This window comes from Oryzias latipes, chromosome 24 (assembly GCF_002234675.1).
Source record: "Oryzias latipes chromosome 24, ASM223467v1".
Taxonomy (NCBI): Eukaryota; Metazoa; Chordata; class Actinopteri; order Beloniformes; family Adrianichthyidae; genus Oryzias; species Oryzias latipes.
In genome coordinates, this window is record NC_019882.2 from 12,182,393 (window position 1) to 12,207,796 (window position 25,404).

The 25,404-nt window shown below is 39.1% G+C and overlaps 2 protein-coding genes and 1 non-coding gene across 6 annotated transcripts in view; 2 read left to right on the forward strand and 1 right to left on the reverse strand.

The window, feature by feature from the left end:
* LOC101157827 (pleckstrin homology domain-containing family G member 3) overlaps nt 1-15,406 on the forward strand; it is a 33,580-nt gene extending 18,174 nt beyond the window's left edge. For 2 of the 4 annotated variants that reach the window (XM_023952907.1, XM_023952905.1), the window contains exons 4-20: nt 1,643-1,743; nt 1,831-1,900; nt 1,987-2,033; nt 2,822-2,972; nt 3,141-3,272; nt 3,580-3,627; nt 4,234-4,416; nt 4,486-4,578; nt 5,328-5,414; nt 6,760-6,793; nt 6,881-6,970; nt 7,047-7,079; nt 8,396-8,406; nt 8,537-8,833; nt 10,586-10,657; nt 11,214-12,633; nt 13,461-15,406. In XM_023952907.1, the coding sequence (XP_023808675.1) occupies nt 1,643-1,743; nt 1,831-1,900; nt 1,987-2,033; nt 2,822-2,972; nt 3,141-3,272; nt 3,580-3,627; nt 4,234-4,416; nt 4,486-4,578; nt 5,328-5,414; nt 6,760-6,793; nt 6,881-6,970; nt 7,047-7,079; nt 8,396-8,406; nt 8,537-8,833; nt 10,586-10,657; nt 11,214-12,633; nt 13,461-14,269 (3,678 nt within the window). In that variant the 3' untranslated portion in view covers nt 14,270-15,406. The remainder of the gene's footprint in view (nt 1-1,642; nt 1,744-1,830; nt 1,901-1,986; nt 2,034-2,821; nt 2,973-3,140; nt 3,273-3,579; nt 3,628-4,233; nt 4,417-4,485; nt 4,579-5,327; nt 5,415-6,759; nt 6,794-6,880; nt 6,971-7,046; nt 7,080-8,395; nt 8,407-8,536; nt 8,834-10,585; nt 10,658-11,213; nt 12,634-13,460) is intronic. The other 2 variants (XM_023952906.1, XM_023952908.1) reach the window with 2 other exon arrangements.
* Nucleotides 15,407-15,808: 402 nt separating this feature from the next.
* Nucleotides 15,809-24,594, reverse strand: LOC101160615 (meprin A subunit alpha). Its single transcript, XM_023952919.1, has 14 exons — nt 24,280-24,594; nt 24,182-24,206; nt 24,063-24,107; nt 23,948-23,988; nt 23,749-23,824; nt 21,013-21,130; nt 20,720-20,895; nt 19,913-20,134; nt 19,631-19,777; nt 19,305-19,520; nt 18,013-18,477; nt 16,584-16,757; nt 16,428-16,503; nt 15,809-16,356 (listed from the first exon to the last, which is right to left on the reverse strand). Exons 1-13 carry the CDS (start codon nt 24,331-24,333, stop codon nt 16,454-16,456), a joined length of 1,809 nt encoding a protein of 602 aa, XP_023808687.1. The 5' UTR covers nt 24,334-24,594; the 3' UTR covers nt 15,809-16,356; nt 16,428-16,453.
* Nucleotides 24,595-25,308: 714 nt separating this feature from the next.
* Nucleotides 25,309-25,390, forward strand: trnas-gcu. The gene has a single exon. It is a non-coding gene; the product is annotated as a tRNA-Ser (tRNA).
* Nucleotides 25,391-25,404: the final 14 nt, after the last annotated feature.

Here is a 25,404-nt window from a genome sequence, read left to right on the forward strand (position 1 = left end):
CCACATCAGTAAAGTTAAAACTAGGGGTCTAACGATTTATTTTAGTGATTCAATTTATTTCATAATTTGTGGTTGACGATACGATTCATAACCGATATTGGTTCATTTTAGCCAAAACTTCAACCATTGTGACTCAGATAAATACCTGGATACTGAACAGTGCAGGTGAAGTTTTCCAGATTCCCTGTATTTCTTACAAGATAATCAGGTGTAAATTAAATATTTGTACAAACAAAGAAGTTAACAATAATTAATTGCAAATCTATTCTTATTTTAGTTTCCTAAAGTTAGTCCACTGTTGTTTTTCCACATCCAAATAATCCAAAGGGAACATTATTTGACCATTATGCCACACTATGTGATCACATGTCTTTGCTAAATTCAAAGTGTTTCCACATATTGGACTGGAATGATGGACTGATCAGTTTTTGCTGCATCATCACACGTCTGTTGTCCATTGTGATCGTACTTGGTTGTTTACATTATACTTGTACTCTGCCTCAATCCAAGTGGTATTTTCCAAAGTCGAAAATAGATCGATTTATTTCATTTTGAAACGATTTTATAATGGTATAGTTTGATTTGTCGATCGATTTGCTTGGATCGTAGGAATGTAAGTCGATTCGTTGCATAATCTTCGCATCCCATTTATGACGTACGGGATGATGCTGTCGTACAGTACGCTTATGCCACACTCTAGGTTTTATTAAGGTGTGCATGCTGGCCCCTTAATCACCGCATTAAAATGCTGCATTCATTGAGTGTGCACATTATACGTACTTAGGATGCCTACACAGACCACACGCTGATTGTCTAAATTCTAACAGTCAGAGGACGCACTTATCACGTGAAAAGCCCTGATGGGCTCCTTGCACAGTGCACAGGGTTTGGAGGGGATCACCTGCGTCTCACTTACTTAACCTTACCTGTTTTATAAGTGTTTGTTATGAGTTGTCGCCCACAGGATGACCATAAACTAGGCCTACACAATAAATCGCAAATTAATCATTATCGCAATATCAACCTGTGCAATATGCATATCCCAAAAGACGGCGATAATTACAATAAATGGTTACCTTAAATGTGCTAAAACAATGTTATGGCAGCTTCAAGTATTTAACTAATCAAATAAATCCATTTATGCATTTGACCAATCAAATGGACGCCTGCACGTTGTTGACCAATCGGATGGAGCCCTTTGATGTTAGATGTTGGCCTCCTATGTGGATGATGGTCATTTGAGTATCATTTTTAAATGGCAATAATGTTTGTGGTTGTTTTGCTATTTGTTCATGTACCGCAAGTTATATCGTCATCACAATGCTGATCACTAATATCGCAAGTTTTCCTCATATCGTGCAGCCCTACCATAAAAACTAATGGACATGAACATTTTCTGTCTTCGGGTTCACAGAGCCGTCTACAACCTTGCTATGTCGTGCAGGCCACCTGCGTCCCCATACAGGTTTGCCCGTTTATTGCCCCCAGACATCCCGTATTGAAGAGCAGTTGTAACGAACGCTTTAACAGTTTATCACACATCCTTACCCAGAAATCTGGAGAGCTGAGGATTTAACCATGTAAATTTATCAAATGAGATCCTACTCATCTGGTTTTAACTTCCTGTTCTTTCTCCTTCCAGGATTATCTGGCCTGCATCATTGATCATCCTAAACAGTTGATCCATCCCGACCAGGTCTGTGCTCTTTTTGGGAACATAACAGACATCTATGCGTTTAACAAGTAAGTTTTAAACTATCAGAAAAGCTTTGGTTAAAAAGAAAAGCAGGTTTTTTGGGGATAATGGGGTATGCTACCTGTTGTTCACAGTGAGCTGCTGCAGGACCTTGACATGTGTGAAAACGACCCTGTTGCAATTGCCAGGTGCTTTGTCGAAAAGGTTAGTGATAATGTGTTAAGGATGTAGTTTAATCACATTGTCATTGTGAAACAGTGAAAATTTCATCCGATTTCTTTTGGTTTCAGAGGGAATACTTTGACATCTACACTCAGTACTGCACCAACTACCCGAAGTAAGAGCCGGAAAACTTTTAAATCCCCATGTTCATGTCTCAATTCTGATTGTTCATTCGTAGTTTTACTTTTATTTACACTTGGTTTCAATTTTATCATATATGTTTTCTCTCTTTTTTCATTCAGTTTTATGTGCCTACACCAGCTTTCTTTCTCACTAAACTGCATTTTTCTCGCTTGTATACACCAGATTTTTATGTTTAAATGTGTTTTTTGTTCATTTACACATCTTTTTTTTCTATTTACACTTTATTTATTGTTTGTTTTAACCTGTTGTTTTTGTCTACACCTATTTTTTTTGTTCCCATCTTCTTTCTTTCCTTTTACCCTTGATTTTTGTTTTACGCCTGGTTTCGTTTATTTACACCTCTCTTCTGGTTGTTTAGACCTGCTTCCTCTTTGTGTAGATCTGCACATTATTTTTTTTGTCTAGGTTTACTGTTAAAACTGCTTTACGTTTCATTATCTTTTAATTCATTTTTTTTATAATTGTTTGTTATTTGTAAATTTATTAGTTACCCATTTTTACAGGGATTCATTGGTTGTTTTGACCTATTTCCCATCTGGATTTCCCTTCTTCTCTCGCCTGTTGTCTCCATATTCAACATTACTCACTGATCACACCAGTTTTTTTTTCCCCTTAACCTAGATGTGTTATTTCTTTTTGACATGTTAGAGCTGCTCTAGGCTCTTCTGTTGAGGACTTTTTTGTTTCATGTTCATAGTTTCAAGCTGTTCTGCACTCACTTTTGTATGTTCTTTTCTTTTTTTTCTTTATATTTTTCAGCTCTGTCGCAGCACTAACAGAATGTTTAAGGGATAAGTCAACAGCCCAATTTTTTAGAGACCGCCAGGCATCATTAAAACGCACGCTACCTCTGGGTTCTTACCTACTCAAACCAGTTCAAAGGATCCTTAAATACCACTTGTTGCTTCAAGTATGTGATTTTCTTCCAATTTTGAATAGTTCTGTAGTTACAGCCTGTTTTTTAGCACTTGCATAAAAACAACAATATCGTCTGCATAAAACCAGACTTTTCCTCCTTATTGGAAATAAACCTTTAGTTTATGTGAACTTCATCGTACTCTTTGCCAATGTCGCTCAGGAGATCGCAAAGCATTTTGACCCTGAAGAGGAAGGTTACGAGGATGTGGAGGAGGCCATCAATACCATGACAGGGGTGGCCTGGTACATCAACGACATGAAGAGGAAGCACGAGCATGCCGTTCGGCTGCAGGTCAACCAAAAACATGCTGGATTTTCATGTGCGCATAATGCGCCTTTCCACATCCTGTTTGCATAATTCTGTTGTATTCCAATCAAATTAGATTGAATGCATATATTTGCAAATATAAAGTAAACAGCAAATGTAAACTTATTACAATTGCTTTTATACTATTATACATTAAATATTACTCAAAATAGCTGGGGGGAAAAAAATTTGGTCACTGTCACTTTAAAGTATTTCTTCCAGTTTTTGTTTGAAGTCCAGATTTAGAAGAACAATTAACAGGGTTAAAAAAACTAATTACCGTATTTTCCAGGCTATAAAGCGCACCTGTGTACAAGCCGCACCCACGCAATTACAGGAGGTGTGTTAATTTCTTGCATATACAAGCCGCATGTAGTTACTAGCACGATGAACTTGACACTAACTATCCTGACTCTGAAAATTGAGACATCTTACAGTCTCACAGTGGGAGGAGTCAGCATAGCGTTGGCCCATGCAATTAAAGATACCCTCATCTACCAAACAGCATGCACGTGGCTTCTGTTCACAGGTTCCTCAGTTATGGTTTTATTTTTTTACTTATTGATAATTGAGGTATCATACATAAAATAACAGTAGTAAATAACAGTAACCATATAATTAACATTACATCCCTCAGTTATGATGAGGAAATTTACCCCCACGATTCCCCACTTCCCATGACTCTTAGGGGCTTAAGGCGGGGCTAACCCCCAGGTCGCCACACTCTTTTCTCTTCCGCCTGTGTCGCGGCAGCAATATGGTAGTAACAGGCTTGTAGTCCAGAAAATATGGTATTTATTGGAATTGTTCTTTTTAATGAAAAAGTATGTTGGAAAAATGAAAACCTTTTGCAAAGTTAAAATAAAACCTAATTAAGTCTAGAGTTTTAAGATGTTGACTTAAATACATACAAAAGGAAGGCTAACATCTTGTCTTCCGGCCGCAGGAGGTCCAGTCCTTGCTGCTGAACTGGAAAGGTCCGGATCTGGCTTCCTATGGAGAACTGGTTCTGGAGGGGACCTTCAAGGTTCATCGGGCCAAAAACGAGAGAACACTCTTCCTGTTCGACCGCATGCTGCTCTTTACCAAACGCCGTGGAGAACACTACGTTTACAAGACGGACATACCTGTAAGTAACAAACAAGCAAAGATTATTAAAGACTGACAGACTGGCTTCATGGTTGTGTTTGTTTTTCAGTGCACCACTCTGATGCTGATTGAGAGCGCCAAAGATTCCCTGAGCTTCAGTGTCACAAAGTACAAAAACCCTAAACAGCCTTACACTGTTCAGGTGAGTCTGTAGTTTGAAGTGATGTCAGGAAGAGCTTTTAGGAAACTCAATGATCGTCCATGTTTTTCTTTTCAAAAAAGTTGCATTTCTTCCTTCGGATTTTTCTGTCTTTGGGTAGGACTGATTAGTGGGGCTGTAAATCAAGCTCTGGATTTTAGGACCATTTCACCACCTCACATACATCCTGTTAGATCAGTTAAGCTCAGTTCTGATACTTTAGGATCTACCACCCTGCTTTTACATGCTTTTTGTTTAGCTTATTAGTTGGATCGGGTCAGTTTTTGTCAGACAGAAGCAAGATGAACTAAGTAGTCAAGATCAAGTACAGCAGAGAATGTGGTGGTACTTCTTAGACGGCAGGGTTGGCCAATCCTGTGTAGGCTTCTCTGTTGGGGAGGCAGCAAGGTTGTTTGGAGTGAGTGTTTTTCATCTGACCTCAAACAAAAACATGAACAAATTGCTAGGAGCAAATGAGAAAATTCTAAGAAAGACTGCCCTGCTTTAAAGACCAAGGGGGGTTGTTTAGCTGCACTCCTTTAGAGACCAGGGAGGAATCAACCCAGATACATTTTTAAAAAGAAAAAAACTTTAATTTTCAGAACAGAAAAAGTTTTTTCATTTGCCAAAAAAAAATCCGATTGTGTTCAGTTAAGAGTGGACATAGATATAAAAGTTTTCTACTAACCCTTGAAGCCAGATTTTAGTTTATATCTCCTGTTGTGAAATGTCCTCTTTTTTGTGGTTTGCAGGCCAAGACAGTGGAGGAGAAAAAACTTTGGGCTCATCATATCAAACGCATCATTGTGGAAAACCACCATGCTGTCATCCCTCAAAAGGTCAGTCAGGCTTTAAATTAAGGATTCAGGTTTTTATGGCCCCACTCCGATTCCGAGTCGTTTGATTTTGAGTATCTTCTGATCCTGAGTCCTGATCCGGTACTTTTGTAACTCATTTAAAAAATCAACAAATGTAATAAACAGATCAAGGCTGGTCCCTATTTTTATTTTGTTAACCTTATTTTATCGTTAAACACTTAAATAGAGCATCTTTGGAAATGTCTTGAACAATTAAGTAAAAATAGTTTAACTATTAACTAAATAAATAGTTAACCGTTAATTAGGAAAAATAGATCAAAGTTAGTCATGTGAGAAAGTTTGGTGGCTGTAGCGTTAGTATCATCAGAACTATTGAACATTTTGGATTGTTATTCATATCTCCATTAAAACGTCTTAAAAATGACTTTCTTCCCAAAACATTGTTGTTGCATGAATATGATGATGAATTTCCCTGACTAGCTCGTATCAATGTAAGCATTTATTAGTTTAGGTTGCTTTCGAGACGTTGTTTTTTGTTTTTTGGGGATCACTTTTTCCTGGGGCTTGCACTTTGTAGACGGTCCCCTAGCAGCCGTCTCACCGCCATCTCTCTGTCAGCACCACGGAGAGAGTCATTCTCATTAAAAAGAAACAAAAACCCAATCTTTTAGGTCCTTGTTTTAGTTGCAAGAGAGACTTGCTGTCAGTTTAAAACGTTTATTAAAAGAGTCATTGAGCCCCAAAACCCCCATCTGGATATTTTACTGAACCGTTTTTGTGCGCCTCCTGCTCAAACTATATGCTGTATTCTGTTGTGATCCGTTCATGATCATGATGTAGAGCAGTGGTCCCCAACCACCGGGCCGCGGACCGGTAGGGAAATTTTGGCACCAGGACGCACAGAAAGAAAAAATAATTTCCATTTTATTGTTTTTTTTTAAAAAAAACGTTTTATTTTGAAAAGTGACCGGATTCTCTCTGTTACATCCGTAACACTTAACGCACGTCAAAGTCGAGACACCAAACATCACGTGATACACACCTTGCGTTGCACCTCAACCCCCCACCCCCCCACCGGTCCGCGGTAAACGTGCCTTGCGTTGTACCGGTCCGCGGTGACAAAAAGGTTGGGGGCCACTGATGTAGAGTATTAATCTTTAATAATAAGCATGAAATATATAGCGTTGATAATAATAATAATAATAAAATAAACACCTGATCCCTGATCAGGGTGCAACATCCAATTTCAATCGAGTCTGAAACTACATGATCTGGCCTGATTTCCAACCAGGGCATAGTTCAAATTCGCACCAGCAGGGACTTCCATAATATGCAAAGAAAAAAATCTTATTGTTGTTTATTGCAGGCAAAAGAGGCCATTCTGGAGATGGACTCCATCTGTGAGTGAAAACAATGTGTCAGTGCCTAATTTGCCTTTGGTGTAATTTTAGTGTGTTGGTGCCGATGAATTCATATTTTTCTTGCAGATCCATCCAAGTATCGGTTCAGTCCTGAACGTCTGAAGAAAGCTGGTAACTCGCAGTCTGACGAAGCTCGTCAAGGCCGTTTCCATACTGGTAACCATCACATCGAATTACAATGATTATTCATTACTGCTAAATACATGTTTGAAACATTTTCTTGTCTTTACAGAAGCCAACAAAAAAATGCAAAAAAACGGCAAAGGTACAATTGTTTTTTATTTAATCAGAATCAGAATCAGAGATACTTTATTGATCCCACACGTGGGAAATTTGTTTGTCACCATAGCAACTGACAGCAGAGAGGAAAAAAGACTTAGAATTAAGTAAAAAAAAAAAAAAAAACAAGAACAAGAAAATGTAGCATAAATATCTCTTATCTCTTATTCTCTCAAAAAATGTTTTTCTTTGACTGCACAGAGATAATGTGCTTATGTACTATGGCAACTTTGAAGAGCCACATTTATTCATGAATAGTATATTTTAACATCGAGGAGAAAGTGGAAAATATTTGAAAATAGCACCAGCTGGTGGACAATAACAAGCTGTGAAATGGATCTCAGTTAATTCTTAATGATCAAATCTCATTTTGTTCAGATAACTATAATCCCTATTATGAGATTTTCAAAAGAAAAGCATTTAGTCTCTTTGTTTTCATTTTTTGTGAATTGAACCATTACAATCAGAATTTAGAGTGAAAGTAAAAAAAAGTTAACAATCAAGGATCTTCTGAAAAATGTTGCAGACATTTGACATGGCTAAAAAATAGCTTGAAAATAAAATCAACAATTGAAACGAATAATAAATGCTAAAAACCTTCATCTTTGAGTACATCCATCTGGGTAAAATTACTAAATGTATCCAAATGAGCATTTTTAGTCTGAGTTCATCAAATGTAGTGTTTTTAGTGTTTTTGTCACATTTTCTTATAATGGAGGACATATATAAAGGAAATTAAATGAATAAATTACTTTTTTCAAACTGTTGTAATTCAAGAGCTGAAAAGAAAAAAAATGTTAGAAAAAAAACTTATTTGTGAAATAGAAAATACGTTGGGCGGGCCACAAGCTCCCTGCTCCGAGGGAAAAGGGGGCGGGGTTTCCCTGCACCAACAGTCCCGTCCATAACTCAGGAGTGAATTTCTAATAAATTACTGCCACTTTACAGAAACTGCGTCCTAGAAAACGACACATGATTTTTGATTTTGGATAAAAACAGCATAATCATAATTAAAAGACACCACAAGATGATCAAAGTGGCTCTTTAAAGATTAAAAAATCAGATAAAAGTCATAAATAAGAAGAAAATAACCTCTGCTTCACCTGTATTTATTTCTCACATGAATTTATGCAGAATTAATGGAATGGAGAAATACTTTAAATGTCTAAATATGTCTAAGCACTCATAAGTGTAACGACACTTTCCAATTTCTTTAATAATAACAAACATCTCCTCTGTGTTTTCCGGATCACGTCATTCCCTCCTCTTCCTCTGCTGCCATTACACATGGGGAACCCTCAGCATCTAAAGAGGTAAGAAACCGAACTCTGGCTGGGAAATCATTGTGTTGAAAGTAGTCCTGTCTAGTCTGTAAACCAGCTGCAAAAGTTAGGAAGCGGTGGGTAAAAACAGTCGGGGTGAGCAGCGTGTGCCGTCATGCAGCTCTCGGACGGTGAAGGCGGCGGGTGCTCACTGTGGCTCGCTGAAAGTAGCGGCACGCTGGACTCCAGCAGCCTGGGGGAGTCTGACGGCGACCAGCTCGTCCATGAGGAAGAGCAGGAAGAGCTGGGCGGTGGGAAGGACTCACATGAACTGCAGCTGAGGTGCAGCGATGAAGAAGAAGAGGAGGGAGAGTTTCTGCTGGAGGATGAGCAGGTAGAGGACTTTGCCAGCTCTGTGCTGGCTGCCATCTCCTGCTGGCACTACACGGTCCAGGCCTTCCTTTCCTCTGCGGGGACGGTGAGGCTTTCTGCTGCCAGCCTGGTCTTCATCTCCTCCAGCCCTGTAACCCACTAAAAGGTTAAAGGCCGCAACTCCAGCTGCTGTTGGGTAACTCTGCACAAGCTTCATGCATGCGACTAACTGCAGGCGTGCTGCATGGAAATGCTCACCTAAAGGAACAGTCTGACATGCTCAGTTCTGGTCAGAAGGTTACAATCTCTGCACGGACAAAAAGGTCACAGAAATCAGGCATTTACTTTTCTTTCCTTAGTGCATAACATGTGGAGGAAATTTGCATAAGGTCAGCATGAAGGCAATCCCATAACTCTGACGATGTTAGCTATTTTGATTTCAGTCCACAGATTGGAATTCTGGGTAAATGTCCTGCTCCTGAGAATTGATAAAGCAACAGGTGCGCTGGTACTAAGCTAACATATGTGTGTCCAGCCATCCAAAATCGCTGAATCCCTTTTGGGGTTGCAGGGATGCTGGAGCCTATCCCAACTATCCCAGGTCACCAGTCTGTTGCAGCGCCACATTACAACACCCGGACAGGATTTGAACCAATACCCTCTCACTGTGAGACGACATGCACTAGTGAGGACTACACCTCATGTGTGCATCCCACGTACTATCTACCAAGTTCTAAAAATAAATAAAAAGTTTTAAAACATTTCAGAAGCTCAATTGCCATGCGGTTTGCTCTTCTTCCTCCTTTATTCTGACAGTAAAAGCAGTTTTAGGACAAGTTTTTGTAGATTCTATATCACAAATATGCTCTATTTCAAACAGTATTTTTTTTCTCATGTCCTGGTTCACAGCAATTTGAACAAAGACAAACTCAGAAATGTGATTTTGTTCTTAATTTTCTTTATATATGTCACTCTTTATATATGTCACTTTTAGCTTGTAAATCTAAATTTCAAAGGATATTAGAAATGTTATTGCAAGGATCATTGGATATTTCTGTTTCTCATTTTTAGGATCCATTGTCTTGGCTCACTAATATGGAGTACCACAGGGTGTGGTACTAGATCCACTCTAATATTAGTGCACATTTTTATAAAATAAAAACTTCATTGTTTTACTCTGTACAACCAAAATTCTTCGATTACACATCTTTTGTCTTTAACTCTCGCTTAAGTGTCGCTCTGAGTTAAAATCACAGAGATGGAAAATCCCAAAACACTGTTCCTTTAATGAACTCATTGGTTTGGCTTTTTATTACCTTTTTTTTTACAGTTTCATGCATGTATTGTTTTGTGAAGCCTCTGGCTTTGATCTTAACTCCTGCTCATTAAGGTACAAGCATGTTTGAGTTTTTTCTGGCTCAGTTTTGTTACGCCGCCCCCTTTTTATTTTTTTTATTTTGGTTTTGCTGTTTGCTTATGTTGTATAAAATAGTGAGTCTATAATGCTGTGACAAACGGTCAACTCATGTTGTGGAACTGCCTTTTATTTTATCTCGCAGTTGGGCTAAGCATAAGAAAGAATTGTTATTGTTGTGGTTTGTTTTGGAGTTTACTTATGTAAGATTATTACAATTGTGAAAAGAAATTGCACCCTTGAGAATGTTAATAATGGTCATGGAGGTATAGTGTTTAGTTATGCAGATTAACCCATAAATGGAGCACGAACGCTTTTCCTTTTTTTAATAGTGATGTGTTTGTGTTCTTTTTAAATAATGCAAACTGTATATAGCCTATATGTTTCCATAGTTTTTTTTTTAATGAACATGTTCTCTTTTTTATTTTATTTTTATTTTTCAAGGAGGCAGACAAAGACAGAAACTTATCAACCAAAAGAAGTGGTCAACTTGCAGAGGAGGCAACGCCTCAGCAGGTAACCAGTTTAGCTCAAGTCTTACATTGCCTCCCACTGTATTTTTTTATATATATATATAAACCAAGCTTTTTTGGAACCAACTAATGAAATGCTCCGTAAACCTGCTTTGGTCATTTTTGTTATATAACATGTCACCAGTTTAAATTGGCAAAGATTTGGTCATAAAAAACTGTCAAATTTCTTTAAAGTCCTAATCCGATGAAATTTGTGGTTTCCCATGTTCTTGTGGCATTTTTCTTATGTTGAAGGACATGTATCAAGAAAACTCATCTTAAAATTGCATTACTTTATTCAAATCATTGTGACTGGAAACACTTTTCATAAGAGATGAATAGATAATTGGAGTGGGTCTTCAATGATCTATCAACGTGGCGCTACACATACTACAATGTGGTAGTCTGATAGCACTACATTAAATCTTAAGCCTGTACAACCTGACTGTGGATTCACACCTGGAATCTTACTTTCACAGGGCAGACTCTCTACATCTTGGCCACTTAGCACAGTCAGTACTCGCACCCAATACTTACTTTCCTTTATTTTGCCTTTCTAGAGCCCTGCAGATACATTGCCTCAGGAAAAGACACTTGAACAGACGGTAAACTCTGAGGAAAAGCCGCACCCCAATCTGGATCCCCCCAGGAACTCGCAGTCACCTCCAAAGCCAGAAGCTGTGAAAGAGGAAGAAGCGAAACCTGCCACACCCGATTCCGACTCCAAGACCCTGAGCAGCGGGGAGTCCTCTGAAGATGAAGAGGAAGAAGCAGATGAGCACATGTCCCCTAGTATACTCCCATCCTCTGTCCTGGACAAGGCCAGTGCCATTGCTCAGCATTTCACCAGTAGCATTAAGCGAGGCAACCAGGTTCAGGACGAGACCCGCTCCATTGGCTGTCCCTCTCCCCGGTTACCCAGCAGGGCCGCCAGCTGCCTGAGCCTCGCCACTGAGTCCGCAGACCAGCTTCCACGACTCAACAGCATCTCCTCGGATACTGCAGAAACAGTCAGTGGGACAGATTTGACTCTGATGTCTCCTCGAGAAGACAAAGTCTTCGATTTAGACCGAAGTATCCGCAGGAGGAGGGACTCCACTCTGTCCAAACACGACCAGCTTCTCATCGGGAAAATCAAGAACTACTACGAAAGTGCTGGAAGCCAGGACTCCACTTTTAGCCTGCGCCGCAGGGAGAGCCTGACGTACATCCCGTCTGGACTGGTCCGGAGCTCCGTCAGCCGCTTTAACAGTGTCCCAAATGAAGAAGGAGTCCCAACTTCAACTTCATCCAACTCTCTTGATGGTCTGTCAGCAGACTCGACCACTACTTTCCCTGAACAGCCTCGGACCCGTATGGTTTCCTGTCACTCTTTGGATTCTTTAAGATCCGAACAGCTAAGCACAGACTCTGGGGAACATTCCAGGTCCAGGTCGCATGATAATCTGACTGAAGAAGAAGAGTTCAGACCTTCATCTCAAATAATTCAAGTCTGGAAGGAGATGGAACAACAGATCTGCAAATCTCAAACTGAAGCCGGAGCCTGTGATCAACCTAAAGAAGCTTTAAAAGCCTCCAGAGAGAACAGCATCCGCAGCTGTAACCTAACCAAAACCAGAAACTCGTCTGACCTCCCACCCGCTGAAGTAGACTCTGCAAGTCCTTCTTTCTCCAAAACACTAGGGGTAAACCGCTCCAGCAGCCTGAAGAAGACCCTGAAAGTTTTTGGAGAAGAGGCGGTGCACCTCAGGGCCACAGTTCCTCGAGTCGGAAAGCTGAGGGCGGAGGAAGATAGGACCCAACCCAGCGAGAACTCAGAGCAGACAGAGGAAACGGACAAAGCGCAGAGTAAAGTCCTCCAGCTGGCCCGACGATACAGCCAGAAAATCAAATCCACCCAACCTGAAGTCCAACAACAGAGTCAGAGCAACCTCATCCGCAAGACGAGCTTAGCCCGTGTGGTGGAGGAGGAGAGTTCAGGTACTGAATATCTGATGATCAGCTTTGATTATTCTCATTTTGTCATACAGGATTTCTATTTTAAATTTAACCCTTTACCATAAGAGCTTTAGCTCCAGTGCTTACATTCTTTTGACTACCGTAACTCTTAAATCAACCTAAGTCCAGCAGATTCTGAAGCCAAGAAAAGCGGTTATGTCATTATGTAACACTTTACGTTAGTATGTGTGACTTAACTGCGGTAAGCCGATATGAAAAGCCGTTTTTCTCCATGTCAAAAAGTCCATGTCAAAGACGGTGTGTTATTTAGGTGTCACTGGCGAATCTCCTGTGTTAAAAGGTTACAGGCTTATCAAATTTGTTCTCTGCATTTGACCCATCCCCTGGCGAAGCAGGGAGCTGCAGACACAGCCGCACACGGGAACCATTTGATGGGTTTACTTTTCCCCAATCCAACCCCTTATTTGGCCGTTGGGTGCCATTTTTAGAGTCTTTGGTATGATTTGGACCTGTGACTTTCCAATCACAGAGCAGAAACACTGCCACAAGACTATGGAGCCCCAAAATCTATGTGCAGGTTTTTCACAATTTCATGATATTTTTATATATTTATGAGAGATATATTGGTTGAGCATATTGGGTCATATTAATTTTTTTAATTATGAACAATTTGGGGCTCCATATTAGATTACTAAGTTGAACCTCAGATAAGATCAAAAAGAGAAATCTGTGTTTTAATATCTTTAAGACCTTTTGAACCCAGAAAAGGTTTTGTGTGTTTTGCCTAATTTGACTTTGCTACTTATTCTTAACACCCACTGCACATGTCTGCTTTTTGACCCTAAAAGACCAGGTCCTGTGTCCTGATGTGGGATCTACCGGCAGCTCCAGGGGCATCTCACAGAGCCGGGTGTCCTCCCGTAGCCCCCTCAGCCCATCTCCCTCCACTGAGGGATTCAGCTGGCCCGACGTCTGTGAACTCCGCTCCAAGTACTCCAACCATGGTGACTCCTTAAAGGGTTCTGTAAGCCGGAGTGGCTCAGTGGGGGAGCAGATGTTCGACAGAAGTATGAGAAGGTACTCCAACAGCCTCCTCAGTGACGTCATCGGCGTCGAGGACCCCAAACACCAGGCTAGTTTCGAAGCTGGCCAGTATGAACCCAACAAACGGCTCCACAGAGCCAATTCTCTCGATCCTCGACTCAGCAAAGACCAAATGACGGAGCTGCAGAGGCTCCAGGAGAAGGCTGCTAATGGTGACCACAGTGGTTACTACATTGCAGCTGAGGCACCACGAACAGGTGACCCCAACCACAAAATCATTGTCGTGGAGAAGCTTCCAGAGCCAGAAGAAACTAACCAACCTAAAGAGGAAGACGATGGTGGCTACGTTCAGATCCGTTCACCAACCAGCAGAGAGAAGATCTCCATCATGGCAGTAATCGACCGCTGCCGGGCCTATCAAGAGTCCGACGACTATAAACACAGAGAGGAGACAAAAGCAAAAACCGAGCCGGCGAGATCTCAAGAACCGGACAAGATGCCAGCGGCATTGACCAAACAGGCGGAATCCCAGAAAACCAGGCAGAGCTCCGGACAGAGCGGCCAGCAGAGCATGGTGAAGAATCTGAGAGAAAAGTTCCAGAACCGCAGCTGAGAGCCCAAAAAGACCAACATTTTAACTCATAGCTAACCAAACAACATTTTCCACAGATAGATTTTTAGGAACTGATGGAGACGATGTCAGTCATTTCATGAGAGATTTATATTTTTAGACAGAAAATGGTGCGTGGTCTCACAAAAATAGCACAAAAAATAGCACAAAACCCAAAACCTTCATTCTCAAACCTCTAAAGGAGAGTTTGTTTTTATTTTGTAGATGGATGATGACATGTAGTGATATAAATATTAAAACGCCTTGTCATAACTTCACTTTCTTTGCATTACCACTTAGTGAATCTTTCAACAAGATTAATTGTTGAGCAAAAGCAGAAAACTGAATAAAAAGCACCTTTTTTTTTTATTGGTACCGCCTGCTTGAATATTTAATTAGCGTCAACCTTTTGAGATTTTCTCTCTGTGAAAGAAAGCTGGAATTCGCTGTTCCCTATACTCCCCTATGTGACTTAAACTACTTTTAAAGCCACATTCTTGAGTAAAAATGGATTTAATGAAGAGCTAAAATTGATGTGTACCGTTAGGTGAATCGTGGAAGAAAAAACCTTTCAGAGCTCACGTGATATATTTTTTTTATTCTTTGAACAAGTAATGACTATTAGCGGTTAGGATGTATATTTGTTCCTGCCTACATGTCAGAATATGTTTGTTTTTTTAAACCCCTGTGGTTGTGGACACACTCACAGAATTAAATTTCATATATATATAGATATATATATAGATATATATATATCTATATATATATGGCGGTTTTATGTTCAAAACAGCATTAAAATGCTATTTTACTTTCAGTTTAATACTTTTTGATGTTGTGCCTTTTTATAATTCAAAGGTTTATTTAAACTTGAGGTTATTTAACATTCTGTCGGTTTTGCTTTCCATGCTCAAGGTTGATGGTTTCATTCCCTTCTAGCCAGGAGGCAGGTTTGAACAATTTGCTTCTTCTGCACGTCCTCCGACTGACTCTTGTGCCCTTCTTTATATTTATTGCATCTTGTAAATAGAAACAAGTGAGTGTGTCTCAACACTGTAGACTGAATGTATACTGTACATATGTGAATGTGTCTGATCATGTCGACTACACAAATAAAAAGAAATAATCAATGGATGAAAATGAGCAATATGTGTTTACGTTTCTTAATCAGCAAATTACAATTCTTTTTTTCTTTTTTTGAAAAAAGTGCACCTGACACATTGAGATGTTTACAGTTTGATCAAATAAAATTTAGCTTTGGATGCAAAAGAAATGTTAACATACTTGAAATTGTGTGTTACATTTTTGTGACCAGTTGTGTTCTTAAGTATTTTTAAAGACCCATTGGGATTTTTCTGCTTTTGACTTTAATTCACAGCATTTCTTCTGGAGCGACATTCTGAAGCTATGATGTCAGAAAATGTCAGATTGTTGTATACTCAGCAGCCCACAGGGCGGCGATAAAGCACACAGCAGAGTTGGTTGATTTAGTACTAACCCAAAATTATACACAAACACAAAAAAGAAAGGCCATGACTCTCCAGGTGTTTTCCCAGTATTTACACCAGACAGATTGGAAGATTACAGATTAGAAAAGCAATTTTGTGGGTTTCTTTATGCCTACTGAATCAAAGCTATTCAAATTCCTGGTTTTAGAACCAGATTGCAATATTCTTTATTGCCATACCAAATTCTGATTAAGGGAAAATAAATCCAAATCATTTGTTTAATATGTAACACGTAAGCGACTAGTTTTGATCACGTTTATTACAATGCTTATTGCGTTTATTATAATGCTTACAAGCCCATGAAACTTGCAAAATATTGCTGTGCACTAATAACTACATTAGAAAATGTTTTAAATTGTTCTCAAAAAATCAAATCCGGTTACAGAAAATAATTCCTATTTGTTCTAATATTGATCAATTAAAACAACAGAAGGTAAAAGTTTAAAAGCGGAATAATTTTAGATTAACAAACTTTTACATATTTATCATTTACATGATTCTAACTGATTATTCTTCATCCCATGTGGCATTTTCACAGATTCTTGCACCAACTCTCAATGCAAACGCGCCGTCCAGGTTTTTTGACTGAAAAACAAAAACATTTACCTGGATTATTTACCATTACATGTGAAATTGTGTCTATTCTAAAGTATTACCTCTTCATCCTGTTACAATCTGCTGTCTATTCATTTGGCTTTACGGGGACTTCCGTGTGGATGAGTGATGTTAAATCTGTGGACAAAGAAAAGCCCCCTCCAGTAATTCTTCCTTCTTTGCCTGCAGAAGAACTTAAAGGTAGAAAGAAGACTAACCCTCAAAGTCAATGAAGATAATAAGGTCATCGTTCTTGAGGTAGTTGCGCCTCCTGAGGTCGAAGTGCTTGATAAAGTTCCTCCATCCCCAGGATTCACCTCTGTAGCAATCACAGGAGGAGTCGTACGTCCCCACCTTGGATGGATTGTCCCAGCGATAGTTTCCATCTGAAGCTACAAACAAACAACAAAAAGAATCATGGCTGACAAGCGAAGCCATCGTGTAAATGACCAACAACCTGCAATTGTATTGCTGAAAACTATCAGAAACAAAATCCTCAAAGACTAACTCGGATGTAAATTCTATTTTTGGTGTTTTGGTATTATGTTCTTGTTGCATTTATCTCATGATGGAGGACAGATATTAAAGAAAATTAAGCTTAAAACTGCATTTCTAACTATTTCTTTGTTCAAATACTGGTGAATCCGGAGCAGAAAAAAACACAGTTTAAAAAAGATTGCATTTGTGACATAGACAATACGCTGGACGGGCCACAGGCTCCCTTCTCTTAAGTTCTCAGCAGCATGGAGGGAAGAGGGGGCAGGATTGTTCCGTGCCAACAGCCCCGCCCACAACTCAGACGTGAATTTCTGTTAAACTAGTGCTACTCTACGGAAGCTAGAAATCACAGCAGGTTTTTTTATTTTGGCTAAAAAGCGTATACTCAATTAAAAGACTACTGGGAATACTTTTACAATAGTTCAAAAGACGATCAGAGTGGGACTTTAATTTGACCAAAAGCCCTGTCCCAGTAAACACTGGTGTATAGCCACTATGCTTGTTTCCTCTACAACAAAAACCACTGAGAAGTGATCCCATAAGCCTCCCAAACCAACAGTCCAGGTGGAGTTTGTTTCCAAAAGTGGAATTCTGAAAAATGGTACTAAAACTTTCTCAACTGTAGTTGATGTTCCAAACCATGATTAAAATCTAGTTTAAAAACTAATTTTGTTTTTAGAAAAGGACCATGAATAAAATACGCGATTTTTCAGATTGTTAAACAATTTTAAAAATGTAGATATCTAGATCGAGTCTCACAACACACAGCAGCAGATGTCCTGGTTTGTTGTTTTTTCTTTTTACGTCATTGTTTTGTGAGTTTTGTGGCTCTAACAATATCTGTCAAGTAATTCAAGTTGTGCCAATTGGAGCTCCAGTTAAGACATTACTTTGATGGGACCACACTTGATACCAACGGTCTGCCTTGACGTTTCATAGATCTTTATACAATGAATACAACACGGACATTCTAACTGTTAAAATAACTGTTTTCGTTGAACACCTGTAGGGTCTTGCAATGTTGTCAAATCTTCATTCCCTAATTTAAATGAAAGAACCTAAATACCAACACAAGTTGAGTTAAAACGTGGTTGTATTTCATGTTCATTGGACTTCCTGTCTCTAATGTCTCAAGGCAACAGTGCTTACCTTTAGACATATCAGTAGTAAGACTACGAGCAGAGGACATCCTCAGCAAGATGTTAGGATCTTGGTCCATCACCACCAAGGTAGCCTGTCTGTTGATTGCTGGCCACTGCAGAATGAGGTCATTCTCCCCACTTGCCAGGTGAAAGTACAGTCCTGTGTAGTTCCCTGTGAAGTCACTGTACTCTGACAGTGGTTTGACACGGACGCCGTACGCATAACCTTCGGGGCTGTAGAAACGAGGGCTGTTGAGAACCGTGTTGTTGTCCGCCGTTTCCATGATCTTAGAGAAGTTGTGGATGGTCCACACAGCACTGGGACACCGTGTCTCAGTCAGGCTGATGTCGTCGATGTAAATGCCTCCGGAGGATGCAGAGGGGTCGCCGCGCACGGCTTGGAAGGCGTATCGGAATTTAACTTCCATTTCCATTTGGACGTGGGCAATTTTCCACGTGTGATCAGAATCCGCTGGGTAGACAAAAAATTCAACAAAGCATATTTCAGTGACAAAATCTTGAAACTATTACATTGTATAAATGTTTCCAGCGTAAATGGATGTCAGTATAAAGCTGTTGTGTTTTTTTAAGTTGCATGTGACACTATCTGAAACGTGTTGCTCAGCTTATCAGGGCTCTCCACAGCAAATCAGCTGTCAATGATATCCACGGGTTATTTGTTGGATTATTATGCCAATGCCACTCCAGACACAACCCTGTATTTTATCCAGATGCTGGCACAGACAGGGGGACCCAGATTTGGGCCCCTTTAGTTATGCAATCGTGGGAAGGGTCAAGGAATCACACTAGATGACATTTATCGCGCCCCCTGAGAAGTGAACTATTTTTCCATGTGCCAGTCCTGCCATTAACCAATTAAGCTATGCAGCCACTATCCAAAATTACTTTGCATAAAGTGGAATATTAGGATTTCTGTTACACAGCGAATGACCATTCCACATAAAATATATCGCTACAGACACCTGTGTGCCTCCCAGAACAAACTTGCATTGAGCTTAGCTGATAAAAACAGGTTTTCTACAAAAAAAATGATATTATTTTTCTGTTTTGATTAGGGAAAAAAACTATTGTAACTTTAAAAAATACAACGCAACAGTAGATGTGCAAATGAAAGAAAATTGCCCTGCATAGGCTACTGTGTTTAAAAAATAAAATGTGAACTACAAGCATAGAATAATTGACAACAATCGGATTTTAATTTCGCTTATAGCATCTCAGCACTTGCAAAAGCATGTGACTGTTACTGTTGTAGCGTCTGTACTCATTACTTCTAAATACCCTGAAAAGTGTGTATTTTCCTCATGCTGCGAACAACGCCTGTCCCATCATCCATCTTGACCCATATCACCAGCTTGTCCTGGACATTCCCAGTCATTTTATAGAAAAATTGCAGGCACTGAATCTTCCTCTTTGGATAGAGGGTTCTGGATTCCAACAGAGCTGAGTCCTGCGGGTTTCCGATCCTGGTGTTCAAGTACATGAAGTACCCAGCATCTGTAAAACAACACATAAAAAGAATCGACTGTGATGCAAAATTCCTTTAATACATCTTGTTCTGATATTTTACTTTAAAAGGTGTGTGAGTGGCATCTTAGAGGTCTGACCTCTGCACCTTCCCAGGAGTGTGTGGTCTTCTGCATCCGCAGTGCTCTTGGTATGAACCCAGTCAACATCGTCAGTGGAGGCTTGGATCATCCCACAGATGCTAGCGTACTCAAATGCACACTGATCCAGCAGGGTCAGCGGCCCAGCTGGGGATAAAGTTTAAACTTTAGTAGACATTCATGGAACCAAAACTTAAAAAAATAATATATATATATATATATATATATATATATATATATATATATATATATATATATATATATAGAACTCTGATCACATACAGCAGTTGTACATGCGATTGAGCCTGAGGGTGTCCTTCTCGCTGAAGTCTAGGTATTGGCCGATGATGTAGTAAAACTCTGGGATTTTGGTGGTGATGGTGGGTATGGATTCATTCTTGTTAAAGGAGAAGGGCCGATAATGCATGACAGACTCGTAGTCGTACGCCGTGTTTTGATCGGTGATGAAGTCGTCGTTGTATGCGTTGAAGTTGTGCTCAAGTCCTGCGAGGAATTTGATCCATTTAGTTTAGCTTTTCACAAAAACATTAAAAAAACAACCAATTTTTTAAGATTTCTACACTTTTCTAACCCAGATTGATTGTAAAAACACATCATTCAATATCTATATCTATCTATTACTGAAGTATTATACAGCTTCAACAGGTCCTGATACATTTTGAATTGGATTTTAAAAAATGGTTTTTAAACAATTTTTTGCAAAAATTCTCCTGCATGTTGATTGCCTACTAGTGTCAGGTGATACACAATTTGCAAACCATCGCCAAATCATTTTTGTATATCTGAAATATTCAAGACATCTACCATGACTGACGATACTATCCGCATGGTTCCAATGTCAATTTTTCCACCTTATACATCTTGATGTTTTGGATCTCTAATTAGCTGGTGTCAAACTCCATGCCATCAAGGTTTACAGTCCTACATGTTTTTCATGTAACCTGCCATGTGGCACCCTGTTGACTAACTCATATATTCAGGAACAGGTGGTTCCTGAAAAACCAGAGGGATGCCAGTCCTTAAGGCCTATCATCCTTCTCTCATACTTGGTGCAGTTCCTACACATACCAGGTTTCACCTGATCAAGCCAGATGTTCACATAGTCATCCCTGTCTGTGCGGGACTGCTCATGATAAAATCCAAGGGCATGAAGAAGCTCATGCTCAATCACAGCCTTGTGGTCACAGCCTGGTCCCAAAGATAGAATCTGACCGTCACTCTGTTTGCCAACGCTGGAGAAGCATCTGTGACAGAAGAAATGGTAAGAAATGAAGATGGTAGAGCCCAGGGTTGGATAGCCTTGGATCCAAGTAAAAGGCAGATTTATTTCATTTTTTGTGGTGATTACAACAGTGTCTCACCCTCCTTGTTTCTCAAACTTGATGTAGGACTTTTCTCCCTCGTACGGCTTGAAGTCGACACAAGACTTGAGACGATACACTTCAAATGCCTGGTGGACACAGCCTTTGGCATTCAGATCTGAGGAGACAAAGTCGGAAAGTTTTTCCTTCCAATTATTTTTTGGCTTTCAGTCCTGTCACAGCTGGTCAAGAGTATTAACTATAGTTAATGTGTAATTGACGGACTTTTGGCCCACATGAAGACCTACACTTGCAAGTAAACCCTGGAACGACTAAAGGACTCTCTGAATGCAAACAAACATCTTGTTCTGATATTTTTCTTTAAAAGGTGTGTGAACTCTGCCAATCTTGTTCTTGGTTTGGATTAGAACTTTGTTTATGATTGTTTTGGTTTAGCTTTCAGTATACAAAGATCCCTCGTTATATTCTGGTTTACCTTTTGCAGTCTTTCTTTTTTTTATGCAGTTTTGCATCCTTTTTCCTTTTTTACAGCACATTGGTTCTGCATCCTGATTGGCTGTAGAGCATTGTCAATCAATTTCTTCCTTGCCGTGACTCTATACTGTTATGGTTTGTTTTGTATTTTTTGGCTTAGTTTTTGCTTCCTTTCTGTTTCATGTTTGTTGTCATGTTTGAGTTCTGTTTCCTGTTTTATTTTGAAAGGTTTCCTGTTGTGCCATGGTTTTGAATTTTACTTCCCTGGTTCCAATCTCTCCTGATCATGTTCACCTGTGTCTTGTCAGTGCAGTTTGTATTTAAGTTTTGTCTCTGCCTTCCTCTTGTGCTGGTCTATACCGTCTCTTCCCTGGCTGTCATTTCCATGTCCGTCTACTGTTAAATGGTAAATGGCGTATACTTATATAGCGCTCTCTACCTTCTTACGAAGGCCCAAAGCGCTTTACAGTCACAGTCCCATTCACCCATGCACACACACATTCACACACTGATGGCGACTCCACTGCCGAACACTGGCGCCAACCTCCCACCAAGGAGGCAAGGCGGGATTCAGTGTCTTGCCCAAGGACACTTCGACACAAGGCGTGCAAGGCGGGATTTGAACCTGCAATATTACGATCATGGGTCGACCGCCCTACCGCTGCACCACGGCCACCACAGTTAGCACACAGTGAGTTTTTGTTTTGTTTCCCTGCTCGGCAGCACTTTTTGCTGTAATAATAAACCCCTTGACATAATAACAATATACACGTATATATATATAATAATAAACTTGACATGTACAGAATCTGTCCAGTTTGCCATAGTTACATAAATCTTTGATCATAATCAGGTCTTTGTTTTTCTTCTACAATACTGAACAGATTTTTCTATGAAAATTTGAACTTTGAGAGTCTAGACAAGAGAGAAATGTGTGAAAATGTTCCTGTATATCTGAGAAAAGTGTATAAAGTGTGTAATGAGGAGTTTTACAGCCTTTGCAGCCTGGATGAAATACAGGATCATGTCAGAAATCTTTGCCAAACCAACTGTGTGAAGCTGATTAACTGTGGCAAATCCTGAAGGGATGTACTGAAAGGTTATCATTATTTGCCGTTTTCTTCATAATTTCAATATCTTAATGTAATACTTCTCACCTTGGATTTTGTGTGGAAAATTGTCATCTTAAGTAAATGGGAACAAATCAATATTCAATATTCTTGAGGTGTGTTTTGCCTTCATTTGGACCCAAAGGTTGACTAAAAGTTGGGCTGGATAGTAAATACAAAAATAAAACTGACAACGTCACCACAAAAAAAAAACAGCTGTTGATCATATTTTCATGCTCTGTATGAAAGCAGTATCTTCTTTATTTAATAGTATTTAAAAATAAAAAGTAAAAAAAAAAAAACTACATTTGTGTTTGATTTTGTACATCACTATGAACAGTACTACTGACGTACCGTTAATTTCTAAAAATTTTTGAACTTTATGCTAAATTGTGAAATAAGTTGTGAGCATCCCCACAGCATGATAGCACCACCGCCAGGAAGTGTTTCTCATTTTATTTTCAGCTACTCCCTTCATAGGTTGCCACAGCGAATCATCCACCACCATAAGATGTTTGCATTAAGGAAAGCTATTAATAATGAATAAAGGAAGCTCTGTTTTAACAGAGATTTACGCTGGCTTCCTCTGTCTGTGGAAAGGTAACAAATTAAAATCTTAAAATGTATTTGTAGATTTTCACTCTTTTCTTTCAGAACTGATGTTAATATGAAAATAGATTTCAGTAAGAGTGCAGGGTGCTTTAAGGAAATAAAATATTGTTGTGCTGTCTACTCTGGGCAGAAATCAGTGTGAGTTTGCAGATGCATTTCAACATATTTGAGAATATTTCTCATTGAAGGTATGACTTTTTTCAAAGTCAAAAACTGTATTTATGAATATTAAACTATTTTATAAACCAAAAAAGCGTATTCTAAAATTGCTTTTGGTGTATAATTTAATCTGGAAAATGCAAGCTTGCTCAAGTCCTGATGGTTTAGTTTAATCCCCACTGCTATAAACCATAGCTGTTAACAGCAAAACTTGAGAATCAAGTTGCGACGTTAAAATAAAGCTACAAAACTCTTTACGTAATTTCCATTTATGTCATTAGATTAAACTATCCTGCATTAATTAAAAAACATTTTAACTATAAGACATTCTGCATCTATAGCTGCACCTATTTCTCACCAATGAATATAACATCAAAATAGCTCTGGTCAAGACTTTTTAATAAAAAATAAAAAAACTCACCTAAATCATCTCCAAGGATGTAGGGGATGGGAAACTGCCATCTGTACCGTTCATTAATTAGAGCATTCCTTTCTTTCTATGGCATGAAGAGTTTTTATTTAAGTCAGGTTAATGTAAAATATTTTTAAAAGCAGCATAGCCACTTAAGAGGAAGGCAGCTGCCAATGAAAGAAAATGTATTATAAAAGTTAGAACTTACAGGAAGTAAAATGTCACCCTCAATTAGGTTGGCATCTGAACCTGAAATGTAAATATCTATATTTATTTCTTATCAGCTGGAGCAGATTTCCAAAGAGTCGAGTTTCTTATCTTACCCTCGTTAAGGAGAGGATTCACATCTTCACTGTTTTCATACACCTCTGTGAGAAAAACATTAGTGTTTTACCACTTTTCGTAAATAATTGGTCAAAATATATAATTTTTAGTTGCATACCATGTACTTCCAAGGAAACTGGTATCTGCACAAAAAAAGCCACTGCATCAACTTTATTCCATAAATATTCACTATTTTTGTGCATTAATTATACTTACAGCATATGATGTGGTGAAAAAGACAAGTCCAAACAAAATGAGCACCTTCCCCATTGTGTCATGGAGTTAATTCTGTTGCTTTTGAACCGAATGTGCTTGTAGTGTTAAGACTTTAACAAACATATCCAGTTTATGGTGCCTCCAAAGAGCAACAAAAGGACTTTGACATAAAACTGTTACTAATTGGCAGAGTTTTTTTTTACATGTGATGCAGTGGCTTCTGACACTGCAGTATTTTTACTCAATGATTAACTGTGCAATGTAGACCCAAATATACTCTGCCTTTGTTATTTTATTGAAATTTTAGTTGTAATCAGTAAATATCTGTGTGACTGAACATATAGTCAGTAAACATTTGAATGAACGCTTGGAAATTATCTCACATTTTACTGTTGCAAAAAATATATTATTTTAAGTTGTTTTATTAACCACTTAATCATTTGGAGGATGAAGTATCTCAAATCAAGGGTTAAATTCTAATTTTCGAGGTGTCATTAACGCACCACGGTTTTTATGTTCTCCTGTAGAACACTAGGGGGCGACACAATTCTAATTTTCTCAAGAACGCTTTTACATAGATTGTTATATAAAGGCAAGAAAAGCTGCATAATTGCACGTTTTATAACAAACTTGATGATTTTTAAGTAGTGTTACAGTTGTTCTTGTTTTCAACTATTAGGCATGTAACTGAGCAAATAAGACTTTTTATTAATTTATTGGTTGTTTTTTTACCGTGAGATCAAAAGAAAGCTGTTTACTTGATGCTTTAAAAGTAGTAATTATCCCAGTTTGCGAGGATTACGCGTTCATGTGTTGAATTTTACGTTAACAGAAGGATTATTTTTAAAAGGTCGCATGAATGCAACGTGTAACGTTTACGTAACCTCTGTTTAGCTACTTCAGAAGTTGGACATTGTTGCCCAGTACCTAAATAAAAGCGTTGATAGACGCGTAATCCGAGACCCATGGAATCATTAGTCCAATATATGCTAGGTCCAAATACGAGGTTTTGTGTTGGAGCGCTCATCTGACGAGGTGGCCGAGTGGTTAAGGCGATGGACTGCTAATCCATTGTGCTCTGCACGCGTGGGTTCGAATCCCATCCTCGTCGGACCAATGAGTTTT

What these genes read in the sequence shown, in the direction of transcription:
- LOC101160615 (XM_023952919.1), bottom strand. Translation starts at nt 24,333, where the DNA reads ATGGGGAAGGTGCTCATTTTGTTTGGACTTGTCTTTTTCACCACATCA. An exon ending in CAATCGCATGTACAACTGCT is followed by an intron (nt 19,778 to 19,912) that starts GTATGTGATCAG and finishes CTTTATCCCCAG; the next exon opens with CTGGGCCGCTGACCCTGCTG. An exon ending in GAAAATACACACTTTTCAGG is followed by an intron (nt 18,478 to 19,304) that starts GTATTTAGAAGT and finishes TTGTCTACCCAG; the next exon opens with CGGATTCTGATCACACGTGG.